Source organism: Carex rostrata, chromosome 9 (genome assembly GCF_964058835.1).
Source record: "Carex rostrata chromosome 9, lpCarRost1.2, whole genome shotgun sequence".
In the NCBI taxonomy this organism is placed as follows: Eukaryota; Viridiplantae; Streptophyta; class Magnoliopsida; order Poales; family Cyperaceae; genus Carex; species Carex rostrata.
The window spans coordinates 10,037,811-10,057,348 of NC_135926.1; the positions used below are offsets into that span (position 1 = coordinate 10,037,811).

Here is a 19,538-nt window from a genome sequence, read left to right on the forward strand (position 1 = left end):
ATTTCGATTTTCTAACTTAATTTGTTTTCTATATAATTGCAAAATGGGGAAGTTATTCAAATTATGGCCCAAAAGGACCAATGAAGTATTTAGGGGCCCATCTGAAAAGCCCAATACGTAGATGTCAATATTGGGCCTTAAATATCTTGAAGTCGTCCAAATTAACAATATATAGATATAGGCCTGTTTTCAAGTCGCCGAAAACAAAATATTACATCTCCCAACTCCACAAAGCAATACAATAAAAATGCAGAAACATTTTTACGTGCACAGGGTAACTGAACATTGCATCAGACAAAGCACAGCAATGTCAAAAATATGAAACACTTCCAGGTTCAATCTCTAAACTCCAATATTACAAAAGCATAAAATCTAAAAGAAAATTATATTTTGCACCTCCGTTTTAAATTGGTATTTTGGAAATAGATACATAATTAACTAAAGTTAAGTTTCCAAGATAGTAAAAAGTGATGGTGCAAAATATAATTCACTCAAGTAACAAAGTAACAAACGCCTACTGATATTATTAATTAGACATTTTACAATTCCTAGTTGCATACAACAGAAGACACATCCAACTGATACTGGTATGTATTGGCATATTGGAAGGAGATACTTTGGCCTGGACTAAGAGGACCACCGTTATTCACGAGACAGTCATCGTACCTACAAACAACAGTACAAATAAAACCATTAGTATTTTCATATCAATGATAATTTAGCGCTAAACAACAAAATAGTAACAAAATAGTAACAAAATCACAATTGTACCGTAGACGACGAAACACACTAGGATTGACAAGGCGAGCAGAGCTGAACCACCCGCAAGAAAGATGAATGTTCGACATGACACAACCCGACATACACATGTTGAGTATCTGTACTGTGTATGTCGGTATTCCAGTCGGGAGTGGGGCTGTGGCACCCTGGTAGACCACCACATCATCCTTTGAACACGTGTCTATCCCTATCCGGGCTATCCGTTCTTTGTTTCCATAAATTGCACTTCCTTCTTCACCACCTAGGGAAGTTTTCTTACAATTATTTTCATAAATTGCACTTCCTTCTCAATTTAGTCAAAAGTTTATTGAAATATTGATCCTAAACTAGTTAACACATTTTGGGATTCATTATTGTTCTAGTTTACTTCTGAGCACCTGCTTGCGGTACCATTTTGGGCAATTAATTTGTAAGGAAACTGGTAAATTATGGTATATAGAATAGTTGAATCTTACTGCTTGTGATAAGCTTGCGTGATGTTGCTTGTAGATTTAGATTGTCTGCAACTACAACTATTTCTGCATAAAAAAATATATACCAATGAGTAATCAAATAGGCAAAACAAGTTACAAACTTCTTCATAAACTTTAATATTGCTATCAATATGCCTTGTGTCGCTCAAAGGAAATATACTAAACTTGTGCATTTGAGAGAGTTTCAAATTAGAGATGATGCACTAATTAATTCATGGTAGAAGGCCAAGGTACAGAGAGGGAACCTGAACACATTGACTTCTTAAAAAAAAACAATGCAAAAATTTTAATAATTTCTAATCTATTTGGGCATCAATGGCTAAATGTAGACTTTGAGGAGACCAAATGTATTCACTACTGTAATTTTATTCATTATTTCTTTGTTAATCTGACATGTACTTTCTAACCACTTTGGGGAATCTTATTTTCACAGTAAAAACTCGGAAATAACTGAAGGTAGAACAGGTAAGCGTACCGTGAAAGATTAAAGAGAGCAGAAACACCAAGCACAGAGCTTGAGCCGAGCAAAGAGAACATGACCCTTTCTTATACAAACCCATCCTAGATACTCAGCCGTCAGATAGAAGCCGTACTAGTATAGTGTTGCAACCGACAGAACCAGAGATGTCCAGTTAAGCAAAGAGGAAGGGAAGAAAATTTACTGTTTGAAAGAGAGAACGCTCTTTTTCCTTTTAAATAGGCCGAGAGCTCAAATTCCAATATTGAGACCTGAGACAAAAAAAATAAAATAAAATAAAATCTTATACCTATTATGTCTCTAATTAAAGCTCTTTAATTCCATTAATATTGAGACCTGAGACCAAAAAAAAAATTCCAATGGTCAAGCAATGCGCTAGTAACTATGGAATTTTGACAACAGATAGAAATTCCTGATTGGACATTTTCTTTATTAGAATATATATTATTTTTTTCCGTAGAGAATGGAGGTCAAGTCATCAAATTATTTAATATTCACAAGAGATTATTCTATTCCGATTTCGCACCTACGACCTCCCACACAAAGAATATTGTTTTTGCCACTAGAGCAAATATTTTAAAATTTGTTAATTGTTTTGCTTCAAATTATAAGATATGTGGTCTATTTAAGAATAATTACTTTTAGTGGGTTAAAATACTCCAGTATCTTTTCAGTTTAATGCATATTCATTATATTTTAATTTAAATGCTAGTCCCAATTATGTGAGTTGAAAATATAAAATATATGATAACCCAAAAACTTAATATATTTTTTTTTATAACTTGGCTTGATTTTGACATTCTTAAAATATATTACTTTGATGATGATAGATATTTCCTATTTTTTGTAAGTTTCTGAAAGGTTTTTGGTTTGGGTAATTATATAATACATATATAAAATTGTTGTAATTTGATGCTAACATATTATTGAAAAAAATTTTATATGATTGTCAGACAAATATGTGATAAGAACTTACTTTGTTGCTCAATTTTGCTACTTATAATAATTTATATTTAAAATACTTTGCACTTTTGTAAGAAAACAATCAATAAAGCAATCAAGCTAAATTTGAAATTTTGCAAAATGAAAAATACATCAAATACTATTGACAATTATAACCACCAAAATGCATAGTAAAGGATTTTAAAGATTGCATGTTTAAATAGGATAATGAAATAACTTTGAAGGGCAAACTCGACATATGAAATAAAAAAATTCTTTCTGCTCGCAATGTTGTAATTAGGCCCAATAAATAGAATTTTTTTTAGAAACCATAAATAAAAAATAGATTTTATCAAACCGAGTTGATTTTTTTTTCCACAAAAATCATAAGAATTGAGATGTCATTTCGGTCTCATTTTTTTTATTTGGGGGGGACCAAATTGTCATTTCGGTCCCAGCCGTTTTCACATATTTTGAGAAAAAGAATACGTTGAAAAAAATTTTAAATACCTCGGACCGAATTGTTTTTTTGGTCTAAAAAAAAAAATCCCACCGAAATGATATTTTAGTTCTGATAGTTTTTATAAATAAAAAAGTAATCATTTTGATTTCATAAATTTTTTTTTTTTAAATTATGGTTTATAAAAAAAAATTCCAATAAATACTTGCATGCCAAATAGGATAGTGTGAAAAAATGAAAAATTTATTGATGAGGATTCGAGGAGACGAGGACGAAGGAGAACATCACAATTGCATTGGTAAACATGCATGCTCTCAGCTCGGGAGTTGAAGCTACTTGATTGGGAACCGTACGAATTTATTATCCTCGTTAATAAAAAGGTACAATAATTATTAAAGGTTACTAGTCTAATCGACAGTTGACCGTCTGATGATGATCAGGCGGTTAGGGATCAGCTATCACTGTGGGGAGTTCCATAGGGGATTTGTAGATGAGGTACCCGAGGAGATATATTCCCCACAACGTTAAAATGAAGTATAGACATGGTGTATAGATTTCTTTGTCTGGGAAGATTTTTTTTTTTTTTTTACTTTTTAAGAAAAACAAATTGCACGCTAAAGTAAGTAATATTTTTTAAGTAAATTTCGAATATATGATTTCTCACACAGAGAATTAAAAACATGTAATATTATATCAGATTTGTATTTTAGTCGTAATGTGCAAAAAAAAATAATTGCAATACTTGTTGTTCAAAATAAATAATAAACATATGTTACATGCTCCTCTTCACTTTAATTCCTATAAGTTTCATATTTCACAGTATTATCATATATGAGAAAACAATATACAAAAAGGAATTTATTTTGATATTAAAAAAAGGTGTACGGAGACAATTTTCGATACGAGGGGTGTTTGAAAGTTTTGTTTCTGTGCAACTCTATTTTTTGAATCGTATGCGGCTTGTGGCTATCAAAAAATATCAGGAGTGTATCGAGATAAATTTTCTGCAATCCTCTGATAGGGATGTAAACGGATCTAAATGATCCGACAGATATCCGCTTCGAATTTACTAATAATTTGAATTCATATTAAACAAATACATATAGTTCTAAATAAGGATCCAGATAATTTGAATTTGAATTTGAATTAAATGGATAAGGAATCTCAGATCTTGCTACGTTTGAAAGAGAAAAAAAAAAATTAACAAATTTTAGGATATGTTCGGCAAGCCTAGGGGAATAGGAATAGGAATGGGTTGCAAAAGTTTTGAACTAATTTTTACTGTTCATATGAAAAAAAAAAAAACAGATAAATTAAATTTTTTTTTTCTACATAAACAATAAACTTATTAGTCTCCGCCGAACAGGTCCTTATTAAATATATCTTTTGATTTAAAAAATAATCGACAAACTGAGGAAGTTGTGGTCCACAAGCTTTAGTTATATGCCAAGTGTTTCCGAAATACATTTTGCCAACCGTGCGGTGCAAGATCCCATCAATGGGAGAACATTCTCATCAAGGAGCGAACTTGCAGTAAATGTGGAACGTCGGATTCGATAAAATCGTGCTACAATTCAGATCACAGTCGTCGATGTCAGTTTTGCGTGGCGTTTATCCTCTTTTTAGACGCGAGCATTTAATGCGTCTCGGGTTGCCAAAGATACACACAGATTCTCTTAAATATGATCTTTGACTGTGGTACTACATAGATTTGCTAGACTTAAGTCAATTACATCCCCAACATATACAAGTATATAACCTATTCATTTAGCGAAATTGGAACATCTTGCGCTAATATTTGAATTCAAATCTGTTAAAAAAGGAGCACTCTTCTTTTATTTCATCTGAATCGTTCAAAATCTATCACACAGTTTTAATTACTTCTTTCTTTTATATAAATCTATTCTATTGAAAATCAAGGATCTAGAATCTTCTCAAAAATAATGATTTTGTACATATCTAAAATAATAATAAATATTTTCTAACAAATATAAAATTTGGATTTCAAGTACATTTTTCATATGAAAATTATGTTGAGCGGTTCGTATCGACTATTAGAACTTTGAAAACAAAAATAAGAATGTGAGGCATTATTAAGGTACAAAAATAATAAGACATTATTGAGGCATAAAAAATGTCGTCCGTTTAAAGTTTGAATTTTTATTTACATTTTTTTCTTTGATTTCTTCGGCCTACAAATTATTTTATATTGATTAATTACAAATATCAATTGTCCATAAATGAGTTAATTGTTAAAAATTTATTTATTTTGATTACAGATTAATCCAATAATTAAAACATATATAAAATAATTAATCATACAACAAACAATTATATAAAATATATTCCGAAATTTTTTTAGTTAGCACTCTAATAAATCAGAATTAAACAATTACCACCCAACTTCGGAAATTTGAGTTTTTACCACGAACGCATACCCAGTTCACGAACCGAATTGTTTGGTGCGTGAACTGGGTATGCGTACCAAAATTGATTTTTAATATACTTTTTTGTTTTTTTACTTTTCGGTGCGCACCCTCAGTATTTGTAGTTCTGTTATGAATTGTTTGAAATATTGTGATTAATTTTTTTTTCTGTTCTGCGTATAATTTGTAGTATAAAACGTTTATTCAATTGTGGGTATAATTTGTAGCAATTTGTGCACCAACTTAGTACAAAATGTTGCTTAGATTGTGTGTATAATTTGTTTTAGTAATTTTTAGTTCAAATTTAGTCAAAAATTTTATTTGTTAAGTGCGTTTTATTTTCTACAATTTCACCATCAAATTTTATGTGTACATATAATTCTAAATACCACAACAAAACGTAATAGAACAAAAAAAAAAGTTTTGGCAAAAATTTTCAAATAATTTAGAACATAACTAAAAAAAAAATTGGTGCGCACTAAGGGTGAGCACCAAAAAATAAAAAAATAAATTTTAGTACGCATACCCAATCCATGCACTAAAAAATTCGGTGCGCGAACTGGGTATGTGTTCATGGTAAAAATTCAAAATTGGAGTTTTGGGTTGTATTTGTTTAATTCTGATTTATTAGGATGCTAACTAAAATATTTTTGAAAATGTATTGAGATAATAAGCAAAATTGATTTTAAGGACACTCTATAGTTGACCAAACTCCATAATGCACTGAAAATTTGATTCGGTATATACCTGTACTGTGTGACCTCATGTCGTAGGAAGTCACATCCTCTCCAATACCTGATAAGGGGAAATTTTACAATCACTAGATCTGGACCGTTCTTTTTAACTTGGTACGAATCTCAAAGCCCAAAAATATTGCTCCCCACGGTGACCCGAATCTTAAACCAGTTGAGATTTAATCTCAAACCGTAAAGTGAGGGTGATCCTCTGTAATACCTGAGACGATACGGATTCATGTGGTAGGAGTACCTTACTGTGTTGGAAAGGATTCACTTTTATTATAATATAATTTGTTGTTTCCTAAAAAAAATTCTGCACCGCGGCTTACGCATCAATCATTTTTTTTCTAGGAGAACTATTTTTCGGATCTTACTGAACTGCACGAATCTCAATATAATATGGTCCGTTTACTCCGTTCATATTCTCAATCCATCAGACATAGTCACATAGGCTGATCTTTGACAAATATATAGTTCTGGTATCAAATGCCGATTTTTTTTATTAATATTCAATGTTAAATAGAAACACCTTCGCTTACTTTCATGCAAAGAATATTTCTCTTTACCTCTTTACGCTACTTTGATATTATACAAATGCTCATGTTTTTTGAATTTTTTCTTAAAAACCCTGACAGTTTTAAAAGAAAGTGGACCGCCAAGAATTCTGAGATCCAGATAATTCACATGATATTCTTATTTTATAAACAATCAAACGAAGCAAGTAATTCTGAAAACCTCCAAATAGAACAAATAATTCTAGGTGTTGTAGATGGTAGGAACCTTCGCCTCATAAGAAGAAGTCACTTGTTCGAATTCGGATAAACTAAAATAACAACAACACATTCAAATGAGTTCAACTAATTTGAGAACAATAATTCTTCAAATATATAATTCAGTACCAAATTGAATAATCTCCCTGCACTAAACAACCGGTACCAAGCGTCGCGTCGATGTCGTAAGAAAGAGGAGAACGACAAAAAAAAAAGAAATAGAGTTCTTATTTGGGCCGAGCCGCGGTGCTTTGTTCATTCACTGGATTGAATTGGACAGCGGCCTTTCCTGATTCTCTTAATTGGGCCGTAGTTCTTATTTGGGCCAGATTTTTATTTTTCTTTGTATTACGGTGATTCCAATGTATTGCAATATAAATTGGTTTAGTCTCCAAATTGCAAGCTGTGTTTCGGCGCTCATTAATTGGTGTTGTTACCTGCCCTTGTCCGAAGGTTTTAATTAGATGCAATTATTGTGTGATTTATTGATTATGTGGAATGTGATGCGTGTCTATTTGGTTTTTTTGGCGATTCATGATTAGTTGTGTCCTAAGATATTCGATAAAAATACTCAAAAATTAGTTCTGTCAGTTTGACGGGGACCTGACTCAATTTCAGCTTACTGTGTTACCAGAATAATTCTTCATGAAGCTAAATCTGTTAGCATACCAAATGGGTCACTCACTTACTTCTCTACCCTGATGAACCAGCTGGTGTATCAACCACTGCTTATATCAGTATCAAATTTATGGCGAAAAGGGCAAAATGCGGTCAATACTCCAATTATATCGTGGATAGCATTTATGATAAGGCACCTATGACTATGAGTCTTTTAAAGTCTGGTCCCAAGTGTGCAGAAAAATATTTGGATGGTTCAAATACACGCCAACTTAGGGCCACACAGACACATTTGCACCCAATAGGTGGAAAAATAAAAATAACCAAAGACAGTCTTTTGAAAGACTTTTACTGTAAGGTTCATGCTGGCCTATGTTTACTCCGAGTCCGCATCGTCTGCATTAACTCTAAAGAGCATCTTTTGAGTTAACGCATCTTGGCCGTTTGATTTTAAACGGAGCCAATCCAGCCATAATTTATAGTTCATGTGTCCTTTAATGTTAGGGTAGATCTAGTCAACACGGATTTTAATGCAAAGGATACAAATTCGTTTTCTCCTCGCCTCCTTTATTTTGAGTTCGCATCTTCTGCATTAACTCAAAAGAGCATCTTTTGAGTTTAATGCATCTCAGCCGTTTAATCATAATTAGTCTTGTGGATCTCAATCGGACGGTTAAAATCTATTAATGCACGTTCCATTAATGTAGAGGATACAAATTCCTCTATTTTGTGCTCTCTTATTGTATATGACTAGCTAGTACCAATCCATAATTGTAAGTAGAACCTGAAATTCCAACATTGAAGTTTATGCCAACACTAAACCTCTTTGCACACGATTTCTGTTTTCGCGTGTTGCTGGTACAATATGCACCGCTATAGGAGAAAAACACATGCACATTTGATTTTCTTTTTTTCTATTGTAAAAGACAAGAGACAAGTACTTCAACGCCAATATTAAACCGAATTATTGAGGTTCAGATCTCGCTTTTAATTGAGATACTCTTGGGATGGTGTCTGTATCGGCATGTTGTTGTTCATATATAGCTTGTATAGTTGTATGAGCTAGTACATGGTTAATATCTTTTTCTTTTTGCTTTTTAGATACTCTGAAAAAAAAAATTCTTTTAGAATGTGCTTAGGCCATCTATTATAACGCGATAGTTGTTTTCTATATTATATCCATGTAACAATGTATTGTTTTTCGTTCTTATTTTAATGTATGTACCAATGTGCGGTTAAGGGTTGTTCAACTTGAGCTTTTTTGTTATGAAATTTTACGACATATAGAAAGAGAAACAGCGAATGTACAAGGCAATATTATTATTACTTATAGATTTGTGTAGAAAAAATTTGAACAGTCTAGATTTTTCACAGATAAACAAAAAATTTGAGATATCTCAGGAGATGCAAACTCCAGCGATACCCCCAGTCGAGTCAAAATCATTTTGAACCCATTTGGAAAATAGATCACATATAGCGATCTGCTTTGGAGAATCTTTTTTTATGTAAAAATTAATAAAAAGAAAGAGAAACAAAACGAGTACATTATGTTTTTTATTGATAGATTTGATAGAATTTCTATCGATAGGTACGTTTGGATGCACTAGAGAATAGCTAGAATAGTTACTGTTGAAAATAGTAGGTTAAAAATAGCTATAATAGCTACTATTTAAGAATAGTGCTAACTCAAAGCTATTCGGAATGCTGTTTGGATTGAACATTTAGAATAACGAGAACAGCGATTGAACATTTGAGAGAGTGCGTTTGCTATTTCAACTTTTTGTAGGAATAGCGAGAACAGCGAGAACAACGCTATTCTCACTATTCCTGAGTATGTTTGGATGGATCAGAACGACACTATTCTCGCTGTTCTCGCTATTTTCGCTATGATAGGCATACACTTAATTAGACAGATATACCTGTCTTTAAAAGAAACTTTTTTGAAAAAAAGACACTTTAGCACTTCGTAACGCTTGTTCAAGGGATGAATTTTTAAACATTTTTAGAAAAAAGACACTTTAGCACTTTGTAATGCTTGTTTAAGGGCTGAAAAAGAATTACATATATGGTACTGATTTATTAAGAATGAGAGAAAACTAGTCCGAATCTTTGGCTAAACCTGACCTAGTTCCTCTCCACTTATGTTTAACATCCAACATATACATTCAGGAATAATTTAATTATTGGATGGAGTAGGATATATAATTAACAAAGAAAAGATACAAAATTTTAGTTTTGTCTGTCTCCTTATAATTATAATCCAATATCTCATAAACTTGATGTACGGAAGCTCAGAAAAAGTAATCATAATATCAAAAGCATAATTTCCCTTTCATTAACACATTTGGAACATAGTTACCACACTAATTACAGTGCAACAACAGATTACATTTCTGTTTCTGTAAGAACTTCCCCTTCCAATCTTCCATAAAGCAACCCAACTTTACTTATATGAGAAATCTATAGTACGAGCAAAAATTATACAAAACCCCCTTAAATTTCATCAGACCACAGAAAAGCCCCCATGGCATACGCCCTTTTCTCTTCAACCGAGCCATTAACGACAAGACCATATTCTCTAAGTAGCTGATCAAGCTTCCATTCCTCCATTCTCTCATAATCCTGTTTCTTGTACCGTGGATAGTCAAGCGGCACTTGAAAGGTCTCGCAACTCATACGAGGACTGCTTTGTGCAACTGGACTCAGGTTCTCTTTCGAGTAATCATTGCTTCTTTGACGAAAGAATTGCGTACCAATTGCTCGAATCGACATCCTTGGAGCCATTTATTTCTTTCTTTCTTTGTTGAGGTTATTGTTGAGGGAATGAGGGGAGGACGTCAATGGGAAGGAGCTGTATTTATAGGCTCAACTGATCCAATCAATCAAAACCTCATTACATGGTCACAAGGGGTACATTGCCTGCACGCATGGCAATTATATTTAAAAAAAAAAAAAAAAAAACAGGTTCCAATTGATGGTGCAAGTGGTTTGTGCGTTGCGTGGTGGTTCGGTTAGTAGGCATCATCTTGGTGAAGGAATTGGCACAAACCGCTGGTATTTCCTCTGATATTGACTGAGTGCATTCAATGATATTAAAGTGGTATAAATTATATGTTCCTATCGCTACTGTGTAATTAAATCGTCAAAATCAAAAATCTAGACAATTAAATTTGATGATGCCAAGTAGAAATTTCATGATGCAGAAACTGTCCCATATAGTACCTAGAATAAACCGAAGTTTGAGAGGTTCAAAGTTTGGCTAACCATTAAGTGAAATACAGCTTAGAATCTTACTAAAAAGAGTCTTTTCTTTCTAAAAAGTCCCATACAGTACCCTGATTCTTTTCTCTTTTTCTAATTCTGAAGCTAATTTCTTCCCTATTATGGTTATAATTTGCTAGGAAATTTGAAAATCGGAGGCATACCCAAAATAAAACTAGGTGCTAAAAATAAATAAATCCAATAGCAAAATAAAAGTAGGTGCTAAATTTTACTTTGTCCGAAACACAAAAGAGAAAAGAATGTGGGTTAAACTATAATTCAATTTCTTAATTCAGCTGCTGCCGACTATGAATTAATTGTTAATATCATAACTTACAAGTAGCTTTCTTATATAAAATTATGTTGACATTGTAATTAATTATTCAATAAAAATTAGGGTTCTTTCGCCTGTATTGTCACATCTTATTGATTAGGATAAGGCGGCCGTAGGATGTTCCAGAAAAAGGAATTAAGAAGGTCGATATATTCATTATTTATGTATTTGTCCGCTAAATTTTTTTCTTCTAGAAATCTCTATTTTAGTGTCGTTTATATGTTCCGATTACTTCCGACCACCGTGTCGCTTACACCTTGTTTGGATGGAGAGTAGAGGAAGGGAGGGAATGGAAAGCAAAGAAAATTTTCTTTCAAATTATGTTTGATTGATAAAATTACATTGAAAATGAAAAGTAAAGAAGGTGAAAGATTTAACTTGGCATAAATATTATTAATAAAATCAATTTCTCTTTCGATTTGAGGTGTTAATGGATGAAAAAAACTTTATTATAAATATCAAATATCCAACTCTATATCTTGCTTATGTAATTTTTATCAAAAAAATTTTATCACAAACTTACAACAACTACTAATTTTTCATTAACTTTTTAAATTTTAATTAATCAAATAAGAAATAAGGCGGAAAGAAAAATTAAATTTATTTTTTCTCGTTAAATAATTTAAACATAAAAAAAATTAAATACATTAATCTTTCTTTCTATTTCCATTTCATTCTCTTCTATAATTCACCTCTTTCTCTGTCTCTGCTCTCCATCCAAACAAGGTATTAATGATTCGTAGGTGAGAATCAAAATGTGTATTTATATACATTCCCTCTTCATTACTGTATATAAAATCAACAAAATATTCAAGCTAAGCTTAGTAAAAGAAAAAGAAATAGAGTTGCATCAATCAAAACAGGAAAAATGGTATGATTTTGCCAAAAAAAAATTAAGAAAATTGCAGATTGTCTCACTTCATTCGGTGATGGAGTTAATAAAGATTTAGTGAGTTTAATTGATGCCACTCATTTTATAAAAAAAAATATATTAAATACTACGAGCTTTAAATAATTATTTTTTCTGAAATATGTTATAAATAATTTTACAGTTCTACTTGTTCCTATATTCTGGTGCGTCCCGTGAAAAATATAAAATGGATGTATCCAGTTCGAAATATTTGGGACATGTTTTGAACAGTTCCGTCGATCCAAGAAATATAGAAGGACGTTGAATGAATAAGAAGGATTAATTGATGTAAATGCAAAAATCCAATTATGCGCTAAATCCGGTTTAGAGACCATCCTAAATCCAATTATCAACTAAGTTTTAAATTTTGTATTGCAATATCTTGTCAAAAACAGTAGTACTGTTAAATCCTATAACCTATATGTAATCAAGGACGGAGCCACGTGGGGGTCAATAAGTGATAATTTCTTTGTAGCCTAAAAATATTACAAAAATATTCTTTATGTACCTTTTTTGGAAAATATAGAAAATTATATTTATAATAGAGTTAAAATATTGTATTGATTTTGTGTCTCAATTATACTTTATGACTTTATTTTTATTTTTAAAGTTTAAATACTCAATTCAAATCTCTCAAAATAATCTACATATTAAAATGTACTTAGAAACTAAATTTTATAATTTTTGAAAAACTTTACTATTTATTTAGATAGATACAAAATCACTATTTTTTAAAAGATTTTGAACCATAAAAAACAATAATTTTGTACTAATCTAAACAGTTAGTAAACAAATTTTAAAAAACATAAAATTTGATCTCCAAACACTTCAATGTAGAGATCATATTGACTTGTTCAAATTAAATATTTAAACTTTAAAAAAAAAATATAAGACATAATTGAAACACAAAAGTAATGAGACTTTTTAGTTTTTAACCTTACTCTTAATATAATTACATATTATAAAATAATGTTATCCCACTCCGTCCTGTACGAAATATTATTGTTCCCTTCTTAATAATACCAACTAAAAATTAATTCGGACCCACACAAAACAAGCCCATATTAACATGTAAAAAAAAAAATGGAACTCTCACTTTCTATTTGCAAGGGATTTATAAAACAACGAACGATCAATTCCAGAGCAAATTTCTGTTAAAACTCACAGTTTTAGCCCTCTCCGGCTTCATATAGATTTATGAAATATAAAAAATTGTATTAAAGATAATAGTAAGACATTATCCTCAATAACAGCTGGTGTGCGCGCAAGCAATTTCTAATGAGACCAGCCTTCTATATACACGTCTTGTAAACATGACTTGTGGATTATTTTAATCTTTCCCAACCTAATACAAAAATCAAAATATAGTTTGAACTACTCCAGCATCCTGATTTATTTATTTTTCTCCTCTAAGCAAATATCAAATATATATGGCACAGATTATTGCAATTTCAAATGTCGATTATTATGTTCGACCAGAAGTGAAGAAACCGGCATTAACATTTGTTGTGAAAGAGAGCTTGGTGCAAACCGATGCAAGAAACAAGCACACAAAGGAATTTCAGATGCCGCTACGCTATCCACGCTATAAAAGAGAGAATTATGAGAAGATGGAGGAATGGAGGCTAGATCAGCTATTGAGAGAATACGGTCTTGCTTTCGAGGGGTCGGTTGAGGAGAAGCGAGCATATGTCATGGGCACATTTCTATGGCCCTCTAAGATTTAATGAATAAGATGCATATATGCGCTCTGTTTTATTGTTTTTCTTGACACTTTTCTGTTTTCATGTGTGTAATGTTTTGATTAAATGTACTAATTAGGTTGTGTGAAAACTTTAATTGTTCATATCAACCTTCTTTTAGAAATATGGATAAATGACGAGCACCTAATTATAATTCGATTTTGATGATTAATACATCAAATTGAAAAGTGATAATTGTACATCAAAGGAGAAGTTGTACATAATCTTTGTTATTGCATCTCAATTGAAGAGTCAGGAAATCAATTTATGTTTTGCATTTGACCCTAAACCATGTTCTAAAGTAACAATTGCCTCGTGTCAATTTCGTATCTCATGATATCATTAATATATTCAAATCTACTTGTTTCTTGATTCCGAAATAATTCAGTAATTATGATTAACTCCTTAATCATATGTGCACATACATATATTATTTTATAAAGGGGTACAGTGATATTATCACTCATTTAAATGAGGGATATTAGTATTCTTGATAATTACTATTTTTCCACATAAGAGACACATACTGAGATAGAATCTGTATGACTGCTAGTTACATGCAGCGTTGGATAATACCCACGAATATATATTCCCATTTGAGATAAACAATCATCTCATATCTTAGAATTTCAGACACAAATAAAATATTAATGACACAAACACAATCCATATTAAATGTTTTACTCTGGTCACGTCCAATCCCTTGATCTCCATCAGGTATCTATTTGATTAGATTGACAACTTTTTGTCATATAATATGCATAATATGATCAACATCTAATCCAAATGCTAATCGTATGCCCGTAATTAATGTTCCTTGTTAATTAACAAGACTATGGATATATTAGAGCATTTATTAACTCTTTTATAGAGTTTCATAATTTTAAGTGCTCAACCTGAATGATCTATAATTATTAAAATACTCAAGAAATAAACATAATAAACATAATCATTCAATTAAATAAACAAAACTTAAAAAACAATCATCCAATAATTAACTTATAGATCACAACACAACATATATCCCCGCCTATTTCGTACTGTTCCCATTGAAACCTTAAAAAACGGAACTTCGATCACTTCATACGAACTAATATCACAAATAACAAATAACATATTTGCAGTTTTTAAATTGCCGACCCAAAGAACTTAACTAATATATTGTTGTACAGTTGTACTTTCTTTTTATATAAAAATAGAGTCAAAGTTTTTTACTTTCAATATTTAGTTCCAGTCAGATTTTTAAACTTATGATTTTAACATTATTGTCATATATATATATGTATATACTGTTAATAATCTAATTATAACATATAATTTAAAGGATATATAGGTAATAAACAACCCACATACTTTATACTCAGTTATGCTCCATCTCCTTGTTTGGTTGTGATCTAAAGCTAAAGAGGTCTAAATTGGTTATTCCAACTTAGGTCGGTCTAAATTATTCATGTTTGGTTATTCCAACTCATAATATTATTATAATAAATATTTAATATATTACTAATATAACATATTAATTATATAGTTATATATCGTTAATAAGATACTAATTATACAATATTAATATATTAATAATAACTATAATATATTACAATATTATATAATAATTATTTAATATATTACCAATATAACATAATAATTATATAATTATTTATTAATAATAAATATTAATAAAAGGATATTAATTATATAATATTATTATAGTAATTATTTAATATATTAACAATATAAAATATTAATTATAGAATTTTATACTAATAATAATTATTAATAATAATATACTAATTATATACAAATAAAATATTATTATAATCATTCAAGTTAGGTCACGAGGTGGAATAAAAATTAAACCACCATGTGAGGTGGTTTAATTTAGGCCGGCCTAAAGATCGGCTTATGCCATCTTAGTCCGGCTCAATTAAGGCACGTTTGGTGAAATAACGAGGCCTAAACTCCTTATTCACCCTTTAGGCCACAACCAAACATGGTGCATATGACTTGGATTTATTTCTACATCGACTAAAAAGTGTTAAATTTTAAGATGATTCTAATATCTCTTATTTTTTAAACTTTATCATACCTCATATTTTATATTTTTATTTTTTAAATTCAAACTATCAATCTGAATTAGTCAATATGATATCCATATTAAAATAGAATAAACTTTTATAATTTTAGAAATTCTTTTACTATATTTTAAGATGGATAGAAAATCATTGCTTTTTAACAGTAAATAACAATGATTTTCTACTCATCTTAAAAAAAAAGTAGAAAATTTTAAAAAATTATAAAATTTTATCTCTAAGTACATTTTAGTATGGATATCATATTGAGCAACTTGGATCGATAATTTGAACTTTAGAAATGAAAATATGAAATATGAAGTATGATGAGGTATGAAAAAACATGAGCTATTGAAATCCTCTTCAAATTTTAATTATCATTTATAATTTGAAGATTTATGAGCAAATTGTGTTAGCAAGAAAAATATATCAAAATTCGCTCACCGAGTCAAGTTGGAGGGTTAAGATTCTTGGGTCCGGAATTTTGCCAAGAAAATAAAATATACTAAAAACAATAAGCCTAGAAAATAGGGTAAATTTCATACCCCCAAATGTTATCATGGTCTGAAATTTGAACGGTCCATTTAATTTAGCAATTGTGGTTTTATTTTCTTAAATCAGTTACCTGATGCTATTATTCAGGATGATCAATAATTACCATTAAAAGCAATAGTAGTAAGAAGAGGAGTGCTAAGCACACCCTATAAATTAAACAATTTCAAATCTATCCTTCGAGTAAAGCTAATATACACTTAAGTGTACCGTACACTTAACCTTAGGGCCGTCAGATTTCTTTAAAAGTCGTGTAGATTCTTTAAAAGTCGTGGTAGCACGACTTTTAAAGAAATCTGACGGCCCTAAAGTTAAGTGTACGGTACACTTAAGTGTATATTAGCTTTACTCGAAGGATAGATTTGAAATTGTTTAATTTATAGGGTGTGCTTAGCACTCCTCTTCTTACTACTATTGCTTTTATTTTTTTATTTTTTATAAAATTTATACTACTAGGCTACTAGCTCTAACATTTTTATTTTTATTCAATTTTTAAAATATTTTAATAAAAATAACCAGGGTTTTGAAAAAGAAAATTAAAAATCCAAAGTGCGGAAAAATTCTACGACCCGGCGTTTTTTTTTTTGCATTATAAATAGGCGTTTTTAGATCAATCTATTTTTTTTTAAAACCATGGCTGTAGGGGTTATCAACAAAATCATCCCCAGATTTGTGATCAGGAGTCTACACGGGTGAGTTATGTTATTTTAGCATTTTGTACTTAACATTAGTTTTTAGGTTTAAATTGCAACTAACATTTTTTTATAGTTTTATTTCAGTTTAGCTATGTTATGTTTTATTATGTTTGATTTTAGTTTTATAGTTTTTGTTTTAGTGTAGTTTATTTTCGTTATGTTTTATTATGTTTGAGTTTAGTTTTATAGTTTTTGTTTTTGTGTAGTTTAGTTTCGTTATATTTTATTATGTTTGAGTTTAGTTTTATAGTTTTTGTTTTAGTGTAATTTAGTTTCGTTATGTTTTATTATGCTTTGGGTTTAGCTATGTTATAAACAACACAATAAAATTAAGAACAACAATACGACAAGCTTTAAAAATAACAAAAATAAGAAAATTAAATAGAATAAGAAAACTAAATGCATTGCAATTAATATAGTTTAAAAATAACAAAAATAAATGCTTTCTCTCTCTGTTTTGGCTCTGGCCGAACCATAGGCTTTTCTGCACATTGGTTTCGGCCCCTGTTTTGGCTCTGGCCGAACCAGAGGCTTTTTTGCACATTGGTTTCGGCCCCTGTTTTTGCCAGGAACAGCCGGGATCATAAGCACTCCTTCAGCAATTCGGGCAATTTTTGAAAGATGATATCTCATGATCTCTTTCGATATTTTATATGAAACTTTGCAGTCTTGTTCTATGATGTCAAGACTACATGTCGGTCAATTTTCATGATTTTTGAAGTTGTTTTGCTATGTTAACCAGAGGTGCAAAGTTGGGTTCAGAATAAAATCATTCAGCAGTTCGGGCAATTTTTGAGAGATGATATCTCATGATCTATTTTGAGATTTTGTATGAAACTTCACAGTCTTATTCTATGATGTAAAAAATACATGTCGGTCAATGTTTACGATTTTTGGAGATGTTTTGCTATGTTTACCAGAGGTGCAAAGTTGGGCTCATAATCACTCCTTCAGCAGTTCGGGCAATTTTTGAGAGCCGATATCTCAGGATCTGTTTTGAGATTTTATATGAAACTACACAACCTTGTTCTATGATGTTAAGAATGTATGTCGGTCAATTTTCACGATTTTTGAAGATGTTTTGCTATGTTTACCAGAGGTACAAATAAAGTTCATACAAACCTCTAACTTAACAATTCAAACTAATTTAAATTCCAAATAAACTGAATAAAATAATATCCAAATAGAAACTAAACTAAATTCCGAACAAACTGAACAACATACTATTTCTTACAATGAGCCTTGAACGTACATGAAACAAAGTCATCGTCCGAAATTGACGAATTCGGGTCAGTAACAACAGACGACGTGCTAGCCTTAGCCTTAATCTTAGTCTTAGTCTTAGCCTTAGCCTTAGTCTTAGTCTTAGTCTTAGCCTTAGGTGTCTCTACATTAATTTTTTTTCTCAATCCATAGCCGTAGGGTTTTCTACAAAATTATCATCAGACATGTCATTCTGGTTAAAAAAAAATATCTATCTGCACAAATTTCGGACAGTCCTATCTAAACTTTCCGCAAATGCCCATGCTATTTTTCTTTTCCTCACTTTTTCCTCGATTGTTACTGTCCATCCTTCTCGTATACAATTTATTTAAAAAATAATAATTAAAAAAAACTGCAACATAATAAAATAGTAACAATCTGCAACATAATAAATAGCAAAACAGTAAAAAATAAAGTTGGGCTTAGAATGAAACTGTGAGCTGTCAACACATACAAATAAAGTTCATACAAACCTCAAAATAAAAATTGTTCACAAAATAAAGTTCATCTAATTAAATAAGTTCTCAACACTTTGAAATAGCTCGCAAGTTAATTTCTACGACTTTCTACGACTCAGGCTAAAATGCAATCCCATAAACCGACCAGATCCCCATGATGATGTGCTCATTCTAGCTAGTTGCACTGCTTCTTCTTGCTGGTGTGCTGTATCAGATGGTCCTGCGCCAGATGTGCTCCATCTAGCTGGTTGCACTGCTTCTTCCTGATGGTGTGCTATATCAGATGGTCTTGCGCTAGATGTGCTCCTCCTTCCAGCTTGAGATGTACTCCTTCTTCGCTGGGTAGTACCTGAAGGCCCTTGCATCCCAACCGCCTCCTCCTGCCAGTACTTCTCTCATTGCCTCCCTAAACATCATATTTGCACTTTCACAGTCAGCTGTACGGCTTCTAACCTCCTGCCAGTACATACGAATATGAACAGTAAATAGGTAAATGAACAGTAAGTACGTAAATAAGCAATAAATACGTAAATGAACAATTGCAAAAAAAAAAAATACCTAATTTGGAAGCTG

At 31.0% G+C, this 19,538-nt stretch overlaps 1 protein-coding gene across 1 annotated transcript; it reads right to left on the bottom strand.

The window, feature by feature from the left end:
• Positions 1-305: 305 nt before the first annotated feature.
• Positions 306-1,173, bottom strand: LOC144559946 (TPD1 protein homolog 1-like). The gene is made up of 3 exons (XM_078309113.1): positions 1,158-1,173; positions 772-1,021; positions 306-666 (listed from the first exon to the last, which is right to left on the bottom strand). The coding sequence occupies exons 1-3, from the start codon at positions 1,171-1,173 to the stop codon at positions 549-551; spliced, it is 384 nt and encodes a 127-aa protein (XP_078165239.1). The 3' UTR covers positions 306-548.
• Between the last annotated feature and the right edge of the window lie 18,365 nt (positions 1,174-19,538).